Source organism: Phoxinus phoxinus (assembly GCF_949152265.1).
Source record: "Phoxinus phoxinus genome assembly, chromosome: 21".
Taxonomy (NCBI): domain Eukaryota; kingdom Metazoa; phylum Chordata; class Actinopteri; order Cypriniformes; family Leuciscidae; genus Phoxinus; species Phoxinus phoxinus.
Window position 1 is genome coordinate 12,357,329 of NC_136896.1, and position 18,583 is coordinate 12,375,911.

Here is an 18,583-nt window from a genome sequence, read left to right on the forward strand (position 1 = left end):
AATAAAATTAATTTGAATTAAATACAAAATAAAAACTATTAACTGGTAAAAAAAAAAAAAAACACTTGAATGATACTAAAATGACTGCTCTGAATGTTGAAGGCCATGTGAAATACCAAGTAAACAAAAAGCAATGCTTAATCTATCCACTCCATTGGCCTCTGTGCTATCTGCTTGTGTGTTTGCGTGGCCCAGTGCATGCCATGCTCTAACCTTGAGTGTGCCAGGCCTTAGCGTGCCTGGAAGCTCAGATCTATCTTTAGCTATTGCTGGATTGTTTTTCGAGTGGCCTCCTCCTCCTCCTCTTCTACTATCCCTTCTTCGCACTGCTCGATCCTTCTACTGCACACTGCAACTGTTACTGGGCAGATTGGAAAGTCTAGTTCTGAGAAGCACATGCCACATGTTTTTGTATGGGAACGAATGACTGTACACTCAGCTGGCCCTGATCTCAGGCAGAAGGGAGCTGTCAGCTGGAGGCAGTGCACTGACGCCTCTCCCCGGCCTCGGCCCCCGCACATGCGTGCTTATGTGCTGACACGAGCTCCACATAAGTGAGATGTTTATTACGACTGTATCTGCATGTGCTGGAGAGGAGAGAGAGTTGATGTGTGTGTGTGCCATTCATCTTTAATTGGTTAGGGAGGAGGTTAACAAACGGGAAATGTCCTGCTTTAGCTTTCAGGCTATAGTTTATCAATAAATCCATCTATATATCTATCTCTCTGTCTTGTGAGTTGAACTTGAGCTACATTCTTATGCTACAGTTTCTGGATATACCTTTGCTAATTACAAAACATGTTAGAACTAGTGATATTATATTTCTGAGATGTTATTGGAGTACAAAAATTCAACATGATTGTGTAATATTGCTTTTATACTATGAATCTATAAAAAAAGATTCTGATATTGAGTAAAAGCCCATTCACATCAAGAGCGATAACTATGAAGATAACTATTAGTGTCCACACTAACGCTGAAGCTATGTCGTGTGCTGCTTTAAATGCTCGAGTTCCTAAGAGCAGGATGGATTCTGATTGGCTGTCAATGTTTATATTGCTCATCAGTTGGAAAACATCATTCTAAAAAAGTGAGTAACAATATCTCTCTTTTGTGCCATTATCATAGTTGTGGAGTGGACTCTACAATTGTTTTAAATTTAGAATGATTTTTAGAATGATATCTTTATCTTTATATTTATTGTCCTTGGTCTGAACACATTTTTGACACAATATTGCTAGTTACTTTGTCTGTTTTGGTCAAGTCAAGGACTTGTTAGTTCCATACAAAGTCACAGCACACATCGTAGTGTTTTGTTTGTGAATTATTCAGCGTTTTTGAACTAATCGGTTGAGGGAATTAATTAATGATTCGCTAAAAAACATAGTTGCTGGAATTGTTCGTAAATTAACCAGTGTTTTTGAACAAATTGAGTCAGTGAATCATTCAATGACTCACTCAAAGAGACAGTCTGTGCATCCAGACTCGCTTACTGTTTGGTACATTTAATTGAGAACTTACTTCATAACCGTTAAAAAAGTTGGTTCTATATAATGTGTTGAATTAATTAGATCTGGATGTACTACATCTGCCATGTTGTCTTTGTAAAGGGACTTAAGGAGAAATTTCTGTTGATTCCCTGAAATTCACAAATCCTCTCCCGTGGCCTCATGGGATAGTAAAGTGTCCAATAGATAAGCACATTACAATCTCAGTCACCTGGCAACTTTTAATCTGTTTTATGAATACTATGAATTCTGACATACTAGTCTTTTCCAAGTAATGTTTTGCTTTCTATTTAGAAGGGAAGTAGGTATATACAAATGCACTAGTTCCCGAATGTAACTTGCAGAAAGAGTCACTGAAAAATCCCCACCACTAATACACAGACTGACAGTCGGTCTGAAACGCAAAAAAGAAAGACAAGTGATACAAACAGTAAAAATCAGTTCTGTTTACTGTTTTATCAGCACTTTTGGAACTCTGCTCAGATTCATGGACCTGAAGAAACTTGTGTGGATGGATGGATGGATGGATGGATGGATGGATGGATGGATGGATGGATGGATGGATGGATGGGTGGATGGATGGGTGGATGGATGGGTGGATGGGTGGATGGATGGTTGGGTGGATGGATGGGTGGGTGGGTGGATGGATGGGTGGATGGATGGGTGGATGGATGGGTGGATGGATGGGTGGATGAAAGAGTGGATGGGTGGGTGGATGGATGGATGGATGGATGGATGGATGGATGGATGGATGGATGGATGGATGGCATTAACTTGGTGAGATTTATGGTGAAAACTGGCATTTTGTAATATTTCTGATTATTCCACACCACACAGTACAACACCTCCTCTTCCTGTAGGCTGACTGGCCGCCCTCACATTACTTTTGGTTGCAACACCAATCCAGAAGAACATTATTCATTGCAACTCAATGTATCTTTCTACTTGAAGGCCCAATGGAGAATTGTATCTATTAGATAGGAGATTAACATTTTAAGGCCGTATCTCCTCCCTCTTGCACGTGATCGCTTAACCTTGCAATGGAGGATCAAGTGAGGACATAAAAACTTTGCTGCCAAACTAGGCGCTGGCATGGTTTCTAACACCAGTTAGCCTTACTCTGTACTTCCACAGTGGGTTCCAGAGGACAGATCAGGGTCAGACTCCAGCTATTGAGACAGGTGGACAGTAGAGGTTACCCATCCAAAACAATGTCAATGTGTTAGGAGAGATCATATGCATGCTGTTAAGTGTATGCACTGATTTGAATTTGCATGCAAATGAGAACATGTTAATGTATAGATCGGTTCCAACCTCTTACAGTTTTTTTCGATTGCTAAACGACAGTGAGCACAACTGGAGCTACATGTGCAAAACTCTAACTACAGTCTGCACTACCAACAGTCACCTGAGCTAAACAGTTCACATCACCTGCAAAACTCACTCCAAGCAACACAACTCTTAACACATGGCTCAAAACAGGCTCAGTGCAGCCAAACACTATGCACAACCCTCACTGAGATAACACACACTGTCACTCAGAACACACTGAGAGTAAAAACACAAGCATCAAACACCAATACAGAAAATACAAAGTTTTCATCTTTACAGTTTGAACAATTTCAGTGACTTCATACAAAGTAATATTTTCTTCAAAGAAAAGAGTGACATTCTTTCACATGATTTATTTACAGTAAATTTTTAGAACATAACAATTCTTTAAGGTAAATGAAAATTAGCAGTTTGCTTCACAATAGTCTGTAGTAATTTACAGAATTACAGTATAATGAGGAAAAAAAGGTAGAAACTAAAAGTACATGTAATTCAAACAAATAATTGAGGGGCTAATCCTGCTAATCTCTAGCATCAGGCCACAGGTTTTCATCAACATCACATAAAATGTTCTCTCTTGCCATGCACCTGGGGAAGAACCTTCTGGAGTGCCTTATCCATCCCTGGTAGTCCTCTGGACTCGTGTCCTCACATCCGGCACGCATGGCTTCCAAAAGAGACATTTGGTCATGTGGGTGGTGGTGACCAAACACTTTACACCTCCAGGCAGAGAAAAACTCCTCTATTGGGTTGAGGAAGGGTGAATATGCAGGCAGGTACAAAACCATGAATCTGCGACAATAGCATTTTCCTGCGCATCTGAAAATATGTTTTCTCTTCCTCCTGTTGGGGCCAGCCTTTGGGTTATGTTGTATATTACAGTATATACAGTAATACAGTAAAAATATATTTTACAGTCAAACTTACTGTAATATATATCTGTGTAAATATTCTATAATTGCAAAACAAAATAAATTCCTGTAATGTTCTCATTTACTGTAAGGATGTAAATCTCACCTGTTTCAGCTGAAGTTGCCACCAGCAGTGTTTGAAAGGCACAAGGCTGAAATCTATTCTGTTTTGAATGTGTGGTTCACAGTTTTGACACCAGTGTGTTAGCATTTGAACAAAGTGCTGTAAATCCACAGTGTTGTGCAGGTTGTGGTTAAAGTCATGGGATAAGTGTGTAGAGTTTTGAAAACTGTGTTCAAGCAATGAAAAACGAACTAGAGTTTGGTCCACATGAACTGCTGCTGTGCAGACTGTAGTTAGAGTTTTGCACATGTAGCTCCAGTTGTGCTCACTGTCGTTTAGCAATCGAAAAAAACTGTAAGTGTACTTTCACCCAATCCTTATACAGGTAAGTAAGTGCTCATAGAGCTCTTTATTTTGAAAGAAAAACACCATCTTTCACTCTTTAAATAATTCAGCATAAGAAAAATCTTTGCTGATCACTGAGAAAACAAGTGAGGGAAGCTTTTGAGAGTTTGTGTGTGTGTGTGTGTGTGTGTGTGTGTGTGTGTGTGTGTGTGTGTGTGTGTGTGTGTGTGTGTGTGTGTGTGTGTGTGTGTGTGTGTGTGTGTGTGTGTGTGTGTGTGTGTGTGTGTGTGTGTGTGTGTGTGTGTGTGTGTGTGTGTGTGTGCGCGCGCGTGCGTGTGTGTGTGTGTGCGCGTGTGTGTGTGTGCGTGTGTGTGTGTGTGTGTGTGTGTGTGTGTGTGTGTGTGTGTGTGTGTGTGTGTGTGTGTGTGTGTGTGTGTGTGTGTAACCAACCCCCTCCACCACCACCCTTTTTTTCCTCTGCAATGCAGTAAAGTGTGTGAGTCTGCCTGGGGAGCAGAGCTGCAAGCTCCGGTGCTGCTGCTTTGTATCATCCATTTGCTCTCTCTTCTCTTCTCCTGAGCCATACAACTGTGCTATTTACATCCATAACTATTCAAAGTCCCCATCATCCTTTACAGTCACCTCTTTGACAGCTCTGTTCCCCTTGACTGCTGCCTTGAAATTGCAAGCTGTCAAGCTCCCCTTCGTAGTCAGAATCACAGAGACTTTGTGTTTGACTGTCCATCTGTGCAGACCATCACACATAGATTTACTCTTTTGAAGTCATATACATTGAAATGGATGACATGTCCTGGTTGTACTTTGATAGTCTGAGTTTTTATCTGTGATTACAGAGTTTTTTCAGGTTCTGTGCTGCACCAATTAGCTCAGGTGCTGCATACATTAATTCTGACCCACATATCGCAAAGTGGGAATTGTGGGACGCGGGAGGCAGAGAGTACAGCGCTCAACACATTCCTAAAACAGTGTATCATAATGTTGCATATTACTTTTACGTCGTAATTGCATGATACTTAAAGGATATATTATGGCCACATAGAATGGAAATGCAATACTAAATATACATACTATATTTAGTATACTTAGAATTGTCACCTAATGATTCACTATCGAGCGTTTCAGTGAACAGTTTTGAAAATAACCATGTTTTGTGTGTGTGTAAAGAATATTTTAATAATGTTACATTTTTCCTTTTTCCACTAGGAAACTTTTACAATGGAAAGGTTCCATGTATGTTAAAAGTTCTTCATGAAACCATTGATGCCAATAAAGAACCTTTACTTTTAAGAGTGTATATTTACTTTGTCTTGTTTGGCAATCCTACACGCTTCAGTCAGAAAAAGAACAAGACGTCATTGGTGCTAATGGAACTACAAGCAATTGTTGTTTATAACAAACAATAATTGGTTCTGCTTTTTTATTGTGAATAAAGATGTTCTAAAATGCAGCTTTTTTTAAACGGGCCACTGAGCACAAATTAAACTTCTCATTTATACTAGCAATAGTGAGTTTTCATGGTGGTTTTCAGTGGGTTCAATGAGACGGAAATGGAATGAGTGCAAACAAAAGACCGGAATCAAAGCTTTTACTGTTTGAATTAGCAATTAACCACTCTAAAATACAGCAAAACCATTAGCTTATCCTGTTATTTGCATCATTTACTCTATTCTCCTCATAGCCATAGTGCTATGGTTAATTGTAGCTCTTGACCTCAAGATTGAGAATAGTCTAGAATTGCTCAGCCACCCTCTCTTAAATAAGACCACAGAAATGTCAAATACAAGCATTCATTCTTGTCTATTTTTAAAGTTCGAGATGACAGTCATGGTAAAATTTGGTGAAGGGGCCATCTTTTCTGATTTGTTATATACAGTATATTTATGAAGTTTCCATCTCTCACTTGTCTTCTGAAAAAATGTCAAGTTTAGCGAGTATGCATCTGTGTGTCTTCATTACCCGTGGTTAAACTTTAAACATTCTGATCCTCTCCAAACAAACCCATAGGGATGTTTATGCGAATGCCGGTTACTAACTTGGATAAAGTACTGTTTCCAAGAAGACGGGTGAGTTTGTCCCCAAACATGGTATTAAGCAGTAACAGCAAGGAGTCTGACTGGTCCTCAGCTCTTACATGAGGCAATGGAAAAGTAATGCTGTCATCTCTGGATGCATGCTTTTCATAAATCTTCCATCATTTTTAATGCCTATAATAATTCATGAATCATATGTGAACTGAGCATATTCATTGAGCAGTTAAGGTTATATACAGCAATAAATACACTACTTTTTGAAACCCATAAGAGTGGAATAGAATGTCCGTTCACCTTTCTGAACTCTCGAGCCGATGACCGCTCTGGAAGAATGGGTTCAGAAAATGGTCAACCGAGCGAGCGCAAGCCAGAAAATAATTGTACGGGAAAGCTTGTTATGGACTTGGTAGCAACAGGGATAAACAAAAGCTTCTTTATGGAGGTGTCCATGTAGGGGCTGTGGAGTGAATACCCGATCTGCTTTGCATGGGTTCCCCTCAACAATCATGAGAGGAACCGTGCTTGCATCCCAGCCCTGGGCTCAAAGCTGATCCACACGCAGATTAACAGCTACCTGAACTCTCACATGCAGCGCCTGCCAGCTGCCAGCATGAAGACTATTTTCCCTGCCACGCATTAGAGGAAAATGGCTTCTTAAATGGGGCAATTGTTTGCTAAAATAAAAGGTGTGAGTGCCGTGAAAAGTCCAGTTCTAGGAAAAAGACCTAAATCATGTTTTTCTTTTAATGAAAGAACAGTGTTCTCAAAACTGTAGTGGATCTCAAATATATATATTTGCACAGCAGTCTTAAGGAAATATTTACACAGGCTACTGTCTCTGTTTTCATAGCACCTGAAAGTATTCAAATCAAGTAACAAAATGTGCTGAATCCAAACATTGCATCATAATTTGATGAACAACTGTGTGTTTTCACTGGCAATAATGACCTTTAGAAGAAGCGCTTTAGACATATTTAGTGCCTGGTTAAACTGGTTTGTTGCTGATTAATGAATAAAATATAAATTAATAATAATTTAATAATTTCTTAATAATTTCTTTGTGCAGATGACAACGTTATCAAAACTATCCCTGTTCACATGTATCTGCGAAAACGCATAAAAATGCCAGACCAGTAGTTAACAATGTCTCTTTGTAAAGAAACACTATACACCTGCGCACATTCGGGTGCTGCATCCGAAATCACATACTTCCCCGAAAAACAGTATACTGTGGCGAGCAGGACGAGGTCGAGGGCCGTCGGAAAACGGCACGATTGATAATGAGCGACACCTGCCCTACGCACTGGTCTCGTGTCTCTCACGGAGGAGCGGAAGCATAAAGGAGGAGCGACGACAGTGAAGATCGAGTGAGGAACAGTGTTGTGTGGCCAGCAGTTGTCTGCGAGGGGCTGCTGGCTTATACTTTCATTTTTGTATTTGTTTACAATTATTGTTTCTGAATGTTCTCTCCGGTTCCTGCCTCCTTCTTCCCATAACAACGAACTTTGTTACAGTGACAGAAGAAAAAAAGACTCATAGATAAAATGTGCATGCCTACTAAACACGTAATACGCATGTGCATAGTTTACACAGAGATGATGATAACAGTGTAATTTTCAAAAACGTGCATTTTTAAACCCGTTTTCAAAAGTTTGCATTTTCAGGGCCCCAAAACAATGTTGTAGGCTAGTTTAAATGAACGGCCAAAAAAGGTTTTCCGTTTTTAGTTGAAAATGGTGTGCAAGTGGCCCCTCAGTTGAGCTCCCTGTTTGTTAGTATAGTTTCTAATTACGTTCACCTGTTTCCCATTTTGTTCCCTTGTTTACTTGTGTGTATACTCTCTGTTCTCTTCCGTGTTTGTCGGTTCTCGTGTTTGATTAGGTTTGTGTAGGCCTTGTTTCCTGTGATTGTTCTCAGTGATTATTATTAGAAATATTTCCCTTGGCGTCCTTCTTAATGCATATGAACAGCCATATACGTGATAGGAAACACTTTACAATAAGGTCCCATTAGTTAAAGGATAACTCTCGCCAAAATTTAACCTAGGCTATTTTTGTTAATCTACCCGAGTCAAACATTTGTGTAAAAGCATAATTAGAATGGAAACTCCACTTTTAAGTTTGACCGTATTTTAGTTTTCGGTCAAAATGCCTTTTGAATGGGAGTGCTAGGGGCACTACAATGAGAGCATCAAAATCCTATTTAGCTCCAAAACTTTGGAGCAGACTTCCTACCATTGTCCGGGACGCAGACACACTCTGTCAGTTCAAAGCTAGATTAAAGACACATCTCTTTGACCTAGCATTCACATAATACATAATACATTATAGACTTCCATAATTCAATGTTAGGCTGTATAGATTAGGTCAGCCGGAACTGGGAACACCTTCCATAAATCCTGATGTACTCATTACATCATAAGAAGAATGGCATATGCTAATTTTAGTGTCTTAGTGCCTTTTCTAGGCCGTATCCAGATCTGACGAAAGACCTTCGCCTGGACCCGATGACAACGCAGTGCTGAAGTGACAACTAGTCTCTCCCCTGTGAAGGATCCCTTTACCGCTCTACAGATAAAGCGTTGTCGGGATAATTTCGGTTACGCGTATCTATCCCAAAGTGATGAAATTCTGTATACAATTGTTAAGGCCAGACAAGTAGTTTAAGTCTTGGTTTGTAGGAAATTACAAACCTGCGCACATATATTCAAATATGCGTAACTATAGAATTAATTCTTAATGCGCATGTGAGTGCCATCAGTGTTTCTCACAGGTTCGCGTTTAAAGTCTTTGTAGAGAGAACGATGTCGTCTTAGCGGCCTCTAATTTAATAACTAATGATCGTTGCGACGCCGACGGAAGTGAATAAATCAAAACTAACTAGCTGGAAAATATCTTTATTCAAGAACCGCTATAAAGCCAAAACAATCTCTGTTACCTTAAATTATCCGTTTATCACTTTAAAGCTGCTTTGAAACAATCTACATTGTTAAAAGCACTATATAAATTAAGATGACTTGACTTGACTGACAAAATTCCAGCCACCGGAAACACTAACTGATAAAATGAGTCGTACAAAACTTTTCTTTTTAGCAAACTTTGTGTACACAAACAATGTTGTCAATGCTCGAGTTCATGTGTAGAGCCCCTGGTGATACTTCAAGCACAGTTTCATGTTGTTTCGAGCCTCCGTTTTAAAAATAGCGATTTTGATGCTATCATTGAAGTGCCCCTAGCAGTCTCATTCAAAAGGCATTTTTACTAAAAACTAAAATACGGTCAAACTTAAAAGTGGAGTGTCCATTCTAATTATGCTTTTACACGAATGGTTGACTCGGGTAGATTAACAAAAATAGCCTAGGTTTAAATTTGGCGAGAGTTATGCTTTAACGCATTTTATCTAATAGTGATGAGCAATTCATTTGTTACAGTATTTATCTTTGTTTGCGTAATTTAATAAATAAAATAATTAGGGCTGTTAACGATTAATCGCGATTAATCGCATCCAAAATAAAAGTTTGTGTTTACATAATAAATGTGAGTGTACTGTGTATAATTATATATATATATATATATATATATATATATATATATATTTATTTTTATATATATATATATACACATACATGCTTGTATATATTATATAATTTATATTATATATAAATATAAATATTTTATATATACATTTAAAAAAAATCTTAAATATATACATGCACGTGTGTGTATTTATATATACAAAATTATTATACACAGTACACACACAGTACTTTTGTATGTAAACACAAACTTTTATTTTGGATGCGATTAATCACGATTAATCCTTTCACAGCCCTAAAAATAATACTATTTAATGTTAGTTGATGTAAGTTAAGGTTCATTAAAAAAAATTTTACTTTACTTTTGATTTTGAACAATATAATTTTTTTTAATTAACATTAATAAATGCTTCAGATAAATACTTTTTTCATTTTTGTTCATTTTAACTAATGTAGTTTAAAATGGAGCCTTACTGTAAAGTGTTACCAAAATCTTTAAATAAATTATTAAATTTAAGAATTTATAAATTCATGAATAAAACACCTTTTTTTCTTTTTGCACGTGCCACAACTGTTCAGTGAATTCGCCTTCATTCTTTTTGAGAGTTGGTCTAGCTTTTCATATGAACACATACTGATAAGATTTCTAATTCTGAATTAGAGATGTTCACTGCAATGTGTTTGAAGAGGACCTCTTTTGTTACCAAGTGAGTCGTTTACTACATGAGCTCCCACACTCACGTGGGCTTCACTTCACACGTGCGTTCCTCTCTCTCACACCATGACCCCACTCACGATTCTCCATGGCTGGTTGAGCAATAAAGGCACAGCACTACTGTATCTAGCATACTGTACTGTTTGCCAGCATGACAGGCTGCTTGGAATGCTGGAGCAAGAGGGGTGTCCTGCTGTACAACAAAGGAGTCAGCACCAGCGTGCATTCAGCCAGAGGCAGTGCAGGAGAGTGAGAGATCACCCACCCACGCTAAAAACTGCTTAACTATCAGAAAACAAACAGTGGGAGGTGAGAGAAGAGCCCTGAGTGTGGGTAGGCTGGGCATTGATGGAGTGATATAAGAGATTTTGATCTGTTGAGAAGTAGTAAAACAGCATGAATTTTGCTGCATCTGCAAACATGCTTAAACCATAATGCAAAATATAACATTGAGAAGTGTTTGGTAAATCATTTGTGCAGTCAAATGTAAAAGTTTCAGTGTTGTGCTACTCAAAAAGGAATTTACGTTTATGGTGCTTTGTTCACATTGGCAGAAGAATGGAACTGAACAGAATTCGGTTCAGAACTTTTTTAATGGAACTTGTTCTAAATAAAATTCGGCTTTCTGTCATAACATTGATTGGGTATATTTCCTTTTCTTTCTTTTCTTTTTGCAAAATAAGGATTGGACTATATTTATTAGTACTCTGTGATGTTTAAAGGATTAAGTGATAATGAAGCTACATGCTTCAGACATGCTGACTCAGAAAATCTTTTTTTTATGTTGTTGTCATTAAAATTGAGTATGGTACATTAACTTAATGAAAGTAGAAGAAAACTCATTGACCTTATCTTGCAGAGGGGACATGGGTTGTGCTGTTTACTACAGAACATGTATGCTTATAAACCTTTCAGCATTTGTTTGTCCTCACTGTTCTAAGATGTTCTTCTTTCTTTTAATTTCAGTGTGATTACTGAATCCAAATTTGTCAAGATTCTAAAACTTTCTGTATTTCCAGGTTTAAATTCCCGGATTTCCAATGTTCCGAAAGAGGGGCGGATCAATTTTCAATCACTCTTAGCAACCACAACACTGCGATACATAAATCAGCTGTTGAGTTAGATCAGATGCTGCTGCATTAATCCCAAGAGCTGTCTGGCCAGATGGGATACTGGGATAATCCTGGTACAGGATCACTAGACCTCAGAGAATAGACTGGTGATAAACACATAAAAACTGTTTTTCCTGCCTGTGCACCACACTGGCATTACCAAACGCCTTTCCAATATTTAGGATTAACATGTCCAGGATTTTAAAGTAATGCAGACACAAAGAGTACACCAACATAATTCATTCTTCTTAAGAGGGCAAGTTCACCCAAAAATAAAAATTCTGTCATCATTTACTGTTGTTCCAAACCTGTATGAATTTCGTTCTTCTGCTGAACATAACAGAAGATATATTGAAGAATGTATGTTATCAAACAGTTGATTGATTTCCATATTTTTTCCCCATACTATGGAAGTCAATATCTTCTTTAGAACAACTTGCGGGTAAATGATGAGTAAATGATGACAGAATTTAAATTTTTTGATGAACTATCCCTAGTTCCAAACTGTTGCTGTGGGAATTATATCATACCTGTCAAATGTATCAAACCGATCCTTATTTGTTGATGACAAGAGCAAATCTTAGTGATTATTTTAGATGTTAAGGTTTGTGTTACAACATTAATGCGGTGTGTTTTGAATGATCAGAGGCCCATAGTTGAATTATGTGAAACCTTTGGAACAAGAATTTTGGTATTTAGGTAAGGCAATAATTCCAGAGCGGCCTCCCGCTTAATGAATCACACTTACAAAACCATGTTGCATGTGTGAACCTAAATAACATTTACTAGGTATTTTACAAAACCTCTACACACTACACTAGGTACACACTCTGCATTAAGACAATTGGTTGTATAACAAGTTCTTTTAAATGTTATGTTTAAATGTGCAAATGAGAAATATTTATATTAAATATTTAAAGATGAACAGATTTGCACAAATCTGAACACTGGGTAAAATCAGTTAAATTGTAAATCAGAAATGGTCAGCAGCCAGAAAACAAAATATTCACCATGTTTTTTTAGGAATGAACTGTAATGAAATACACATTTACTGTAAATGTGTATTCTGGATCCACTGACAAGGGCTGCATTTCCCAAAAGCATCGCAGGCCTAAGTAGATATTGCCCACAATGGTCTCTGCGTGAAAAAAACTGTCAAACAGAGCCTTGCCTTAATCTAAAGCAGAGATCAATGGCGAGCTCATTGAAACTCCAACCCATCTATAAAGTCCAGTATGTATCGGCTGTTTCAGGGTGTTTTCCTCAATGTGAAGAGTGAAACTGCAGTGCAGTGTTCTCCCCAGCAAACCTTTTGAGTTGGGGTAGCCTATAGATTTATGACCCGCACTATCTTGCCCTGGGACTCTGTTCGGTTCCCGACAATCCCACTCCCCAGGACGCTTTCTCATCTCAGTCCCAGTGGCAGCTTTACGAGCCAGTGGAAAATAGTGCTGGCTAGAGAGATCGCCGCCTCCTGACAACAACGGTTAAACGATAAACACATTGCATCCCCCAGTGTGAGGGGCGGTCTTACAACTGCGCTGAATCTCTTCCAGACCCGTGAGGTGTCTTTCAAGACAATATTGGATTTAGCAATATGGCTTGCAAGATTTTTGGAGATCGTAAGCAGCCATAAAGCCTACTTTATATCCCTTTCTGCCCCCTCTGTCACCCCCACATGAAATACATAGCCAGCCACAAAGGCAATTAAAAGGCCCTGTGCAGCTAAGAGGTCACCCATGGTTACACGCTCACAGTTGCTGAGGTGACAAATAAGAACGTCTGGGTTGTTTGATTTGCCAGCTATTCCACAGAAGGGGCTCCTGAGCACCTATACGCTCTTTTTTGTGTTGTGTGAAATTACAGCCGGATTGAGGCCAAAATTGCATCCCAGGATGGCTTTTGATGTTATTGTTCTTTAATCTAGCCCAGATATAAAAAGAAAGCTCTTTCGCAGTTGCACATTTAATGTATACTATAGTAACTGTTGTTTTGTGTGTACAAGCTATTTTCTATCCTGGATTAAAATACATAAAGCTCGACACAGTGACTGGAAATACTGTGGGGAACCACTCTATGATGGATGTGACATGATTTGAAACATGTTCCATCTTGTGATTCCCCTTCTTAATCTTTTCATAATCCCCGAGGCTTCCCCTGCCTTACTTGGGTCCATGTCAACACATGATGGATCATTTTACCAACATTCAGATCCTTATTTTAGTAGCACAGTAGACACGGGATATGCTTAAACAGCGATTCACATTCCGTTGAATGCATTTTGAAAAGGGTTCGTTTTCAAAGGGCAATTCGTTGAGATGATTGGGGTTTTTAAATTCATATGCTGGACCCCCCCCCTCCCCCTAGTTATCTAGTTATTAATAACCACAATTAAAATATCTGCAGTCCTCTACACCACAGAAATACACAGTAAAACTGTAAAACAGTAAAAATATACTGTTCAAAAAACATTATCTTTTGATTGTTTTTTATATTGTGATTAATGCATTCTTGCTAATACAAAGTATAATTTTTTATATAAAAAATAAGAGTAACATCCAATAGATTATGGATGTTTTAGAAAGACAAAAAAATAATTTATTATTATATATTTGCATAATAAAAGTGAAAACTTTTGTGATAAAAAGTGACGTAAGTGTGTATGTTTGCAACAGACAATTTTGCTGATTTTATGATTTTAGCAGGATTGTCCACAGTAAACATAAGCCCCAGTTTAATAACGCTAACAGTGATTCAAGAAGCAGAAGAACATCAGATAAACATCTTTGTTTGTATGTGCTACCTTGGCATTGCCATTTATTTATTTTTCCCTAAGATTAGGGCCTGGAAGCTTTGGTAATTTTGGTAAAAAGCATCTTGCAAAAATGTGTCTGGAAAAAGAAGTAACAAATGTAACAAGGAGCTATTTCAAACTAACAGCCTTCGGGTTATCTGCAGTGCTGATAAAATTCCATCATGAAGGTCTGAAGCATGTTTACTCAAAAGTTAGATGTTGAGTATAAAGTTGGAGGCTTAATACCCAGACAGCAACATAGTGTCGGCCCAGATCCAGATGTGCCAGATGTGGGCCGGATCTGGGCCGACACTATGTTGCTGTCTGTGTATTCGGGTGAAGCTGGAAGCATGGAAATACTCCACAGAGCTTGTTTAGTGGTGTATTAGTAGTGCATTATTATCAATGACCGCTGATCTCACCATGTGACATCCTGCATGGCTGACCTGAGGGTACATGAACAATTTAGAATGGTTCAGCTCTTTGTTACATAACACTTTCCCCTTTTTTCAGATGCCTTTTGTTAGATGCTTTTTAAGGACATCTTCTAAGACTTAAAATAAGCTTCTTCTTTTTTCAAGATTCAAATCCACTTCATTGTAGAAAAATATTTAGACAAACATTTGCATAATAAATCCGTCTTGATGGAGAGGATTACTGTCTTCAGCTGAAGAGGACAGTGCCACTTCTTAATTAACCAGCTCAGCAGGATGACTGGCCTCATTCTTAAGATAACACTGAGAGAACCAGTTAGGTCAAACGCCACTGATACCAATGTCTGTCATGACATTTGTCTTCGTCTTCAGAGCTCCACCCGTGTGATACTCATGGTGTATTGACAGCCAGAGGTCATGGATCAGAAACCAAGCATCTTTTCTCTGAGGTGGAGGCAGGGTGACCACAGGGATCAATAAAATCTTTAACATTTACCTTGGTGGTGTCCCTTTCAGCACAGCAGATGCTTATTGGATATTGACGGATGAATTTCAGTCTATTTTTGTTACTGAAATATAACACTAACTTTAAATAACACATTGGTTTCCAGTCAGTCATATAGTATAATTTTTTAATCCTAAACAAATTATCAAAATTGCAAGTTACATATCATCATGTCACAGGCCCAGAAGTCTTACTACGTTACCACATTTACTGATCTCTCAGCCCATCTTGTAAATCATCCCTGATTCAGTCTCCTCACCATAAACCCAGAGCATCAATGAATCCAATCAGAGCAAAGCAGCTGCTTTACTGGGAACTCCATGGCAAAGTCAATAGATGTGTCTGTCGGTGCAATGGTGGGGGCTCGGGACATCTAAAAACCATTTGCTCTCTTAAAACAATTCAATCCTTAAAATAAGAGTAGATTTACATTAAAGGCGCAGCAGCACGAAACCTATTAGTCATACTTAGGTTATGATAAATACTATTAGTCATACTTGGTTGTTTAATAAATAGTTTTTTTGTATATTGTGTCAGCAAATGTGATATAACGTTGCTTCCGCCCGTTTCTAGGCTCAGTTTACGAATTCGGCTATAACTCCGAGGTTACATCAAACAATGTTCTTTCAGCATCAATGCATTTCCTGTGGGACATCCTCCCTGAACACAGATGACATCATCCTGAGCGCCTGCTCTATTAATACTTTAATAGGGGCAGTTTTCTGTTTCATCACAGTGCATTAAAACCTAGGATCTATCTATCTAATAAATAACACATGATTTAATAATACATTATAATAAAAATTATCATTTATTTCAGCAAAGACTGCAGCCTCAGGAATAAAAGATATGGCTTCTGAGACTGTGTCAAAGCCATCTATAATTTATTAATTCTACAGCATTACAAAAACTATATACAGCATGTAAAAACAAACAGGTTTTCCAACTTAGATCTGTGAATAGTGAATCTCAGTGATTCGCTTAGGACTTCAGTTTCACAACTAACATAGCGTGAACATGTATAGGGCCTTTTATTATATCGGCACTGGCAATCAACTTAACGTATGTGAAAAAAGGATGCCTGAAGTCTTGTGAGAAATCAATATATTGCCAAGCTATGATTCAGTCTCTTTCTTGCTTGGAAAAAAAAAAAGAAATAAAAAAGGCAAGGATGTAGGCTTAAATTCTGCTGATACTACAGCCTATCATTGCTATCACATATTCCTTCATTACAAAGGGGAGCCGCACAGCAATTACTCAGCATGGAAGAAAGCAGTTCAATACTGTGTGACACATAAAGGTCAAATCTGTTTTCTCCTGGCCACTGGGGCATCTGGAGCATTTCCTTCATAAAGGGATTCCCAAAATCCTACGACAAGTCAGGGTTCACCGATGAGCTTCGCAAGTTGAATAAGCCGTCCCATTCAGCTCATCTTTTTTTCTTGCTGTGCTTAACCATTTTCTTTCGTTTGAGGATCATATCATACAGTTTTTCCAAACCGAGCTGCAACCCCTGCCCGTCGACCGCACTGCACCCTTGCACGTGGTGTAGGGTGGAGGCACTCAGTTCGTGTACTGACAAAACTTTCTCCACGTCAGAAACAGGCAGCGCAACTGGAAGGTCCTGTTTGTTAGCCAACACCAGCACTGGAACTCCTTGGTTCTCTGACGTACGTGTAATCTTATGCAACTCCACCTTAGCCTCCTCCATGCGCTCCGCCTCCGTGGAGTCCACCACAAATACCATGCCGTCTGTGCGCCGCGTGTAGGACTTCCACAAAGGTCGAAGCTTTTCCTGACCACCCACGTCCCACACCTGAAAGGTAATGGCACGGCCATTTCCGACCGGAACTTTAATCTTCTCAGTGTTAAATCCCTTGGTTGGGATAGTTTCAACAAATTCCTTCAGCTTCAGTCTGTAGAGAAGTGAGGTTTTGCCCGCAGAGTCCAAACCAATGACCACAACGTGGAGGGACTGGAAGTTAGGCAGAAACGGTGTGTTGGGGGCAATCTCTGTCAACTGGTTTCCCATGGCAACTTGGTTTTCTCACCCTCTTGTAAGGAGAAGCAGATTTGTCTAAGTGTTTGGCATTTGCACCTACTTCAAAGGTACTGCAGACAGACAGACGTGCTTGTAAGATCGGCGGCACCGTGTGGAACCTAATTAAAGGAGAAACAAAAGCTGATTATCATCACCGATATGGAAGTTATTTACAACTTCACCAGATTTGCCTTCAAGCAAACACAGTAAACCAGCTGCAAAGTTTACAGCTACTAAATAAAATAATCAAGTAATGAAAAAGTATTTGAATTCTATTCTATAAAAAATATTTAAATAAAAAAAAATACTTTGGAATTACATTCACAATAGCTCACTGTAAAACTCTTTAGTGTCAATTTAAAATCAACAACAAAAAAGAACACAAATAAGTTCATTGTAGGTAACGTTAAAGATCGAGCTTGAGGTTGCTCTCAATGCTTGCCTCTTCTAATCCTCTTAAGTCTAAACAGAAATAGATTCCTAAAAATAAAACATAGATATTATAATTTCGTGTAAACAGCTGTGATTTATTATACATTCTCGCACATAGGCTAGTTTAAATGGAAATTATGGGAAGGCTATGTCTATGTAAGTAATATTACCAAAAGGTACGAAAGCTTGATCATTTAAAGTTTAAATTATAAAATCCTATTCGAAACTAGGCTACTTTAAAAAGCATTACAAAGATTACAGACTACACGATGAAATCAAAAACATCTTTGTCGAGCAAATTCAGCAGATAACGTTACTTGAGAACGAAAGCCGCAGTGTAGAGAACGAAAACCTGGCTTGAAAAACGATGCTATTTCATCTTTGTCAACATTCACACCACTTACCTAATAGATGTCTATCTTGAAACAGGCAGCTTTTCCATTTCTCATTTTAAAAACATAGGCGAGCAGTTCTCCAAACGACTCAAAACAATGCTCATTTCCCAGAGTCTCTCTTGCCTCCGATAGCAGCGACCTCAGAGATGAAAGTGGAGCTGAGCGCAGTCAGCGCACAAGAGCCAGGACAACAATCCCCGTATGTGACGTCACGCGAATCCCTCATTCCTCTCGCGACTCCCTCTAGCGTTTGATTGTTCTGAAACACGAGTTATCGAATGACAAGTCGTGTTTGTTTTAAACAGCACCTCACTGTGGCGAGCAAAGACATCGAAACTACCCAGTATTAGTAGATCTTGTATCTTTTGGAAGTGCATGATTGCGAATTATGAAGGGTTCTCCCTAAATG

The 18,583-nt window shown here is 38.6% G+C and overlaps 1 protein-coding gene across 1 annotated transcript; it reads right to left on the reverse strand.

Annotated features, from left to right (window-relative positions):
• Nucleotides 1-15,416: 15,416 nt before the first annotated feature.
• On the reverse strand, nucleotides 15,417-18,447 carry arl4d (ADP-ribosylation factor-like 4D). Its single transcript, XM_079595881.1, has 2 exons — nucleotides 18,184-18,447; nucleotides 15,417-17,466 (listed from the first exon to the last, which is right to left on the reverse strand). Exon 2 carries the CDS (start codon nucleotides 17,336-17,338, stop codon nucleotides 16,736-16,738), a length of 603 nt encoding a protein of 200 aa, XP_079452007.1. The 5' UTR covers nucleotides 17,339-17,466; nucleotides 18,184-18,447; the 3' UTR covers nucleotides 15,417-16,735.
• Nucleotides 18,448-18,583: the final 136 nt, after the last annotated feature.

Excerpts from the sequence above, each read along its gene's own strand:
- arl4d (XM_079595881.1), bottom strand. The coding sequence starts at position 17,338 with ATGGGAAACCAGTTGACAGAGATTGCCCCCAACACACCGTTTCTGCCT.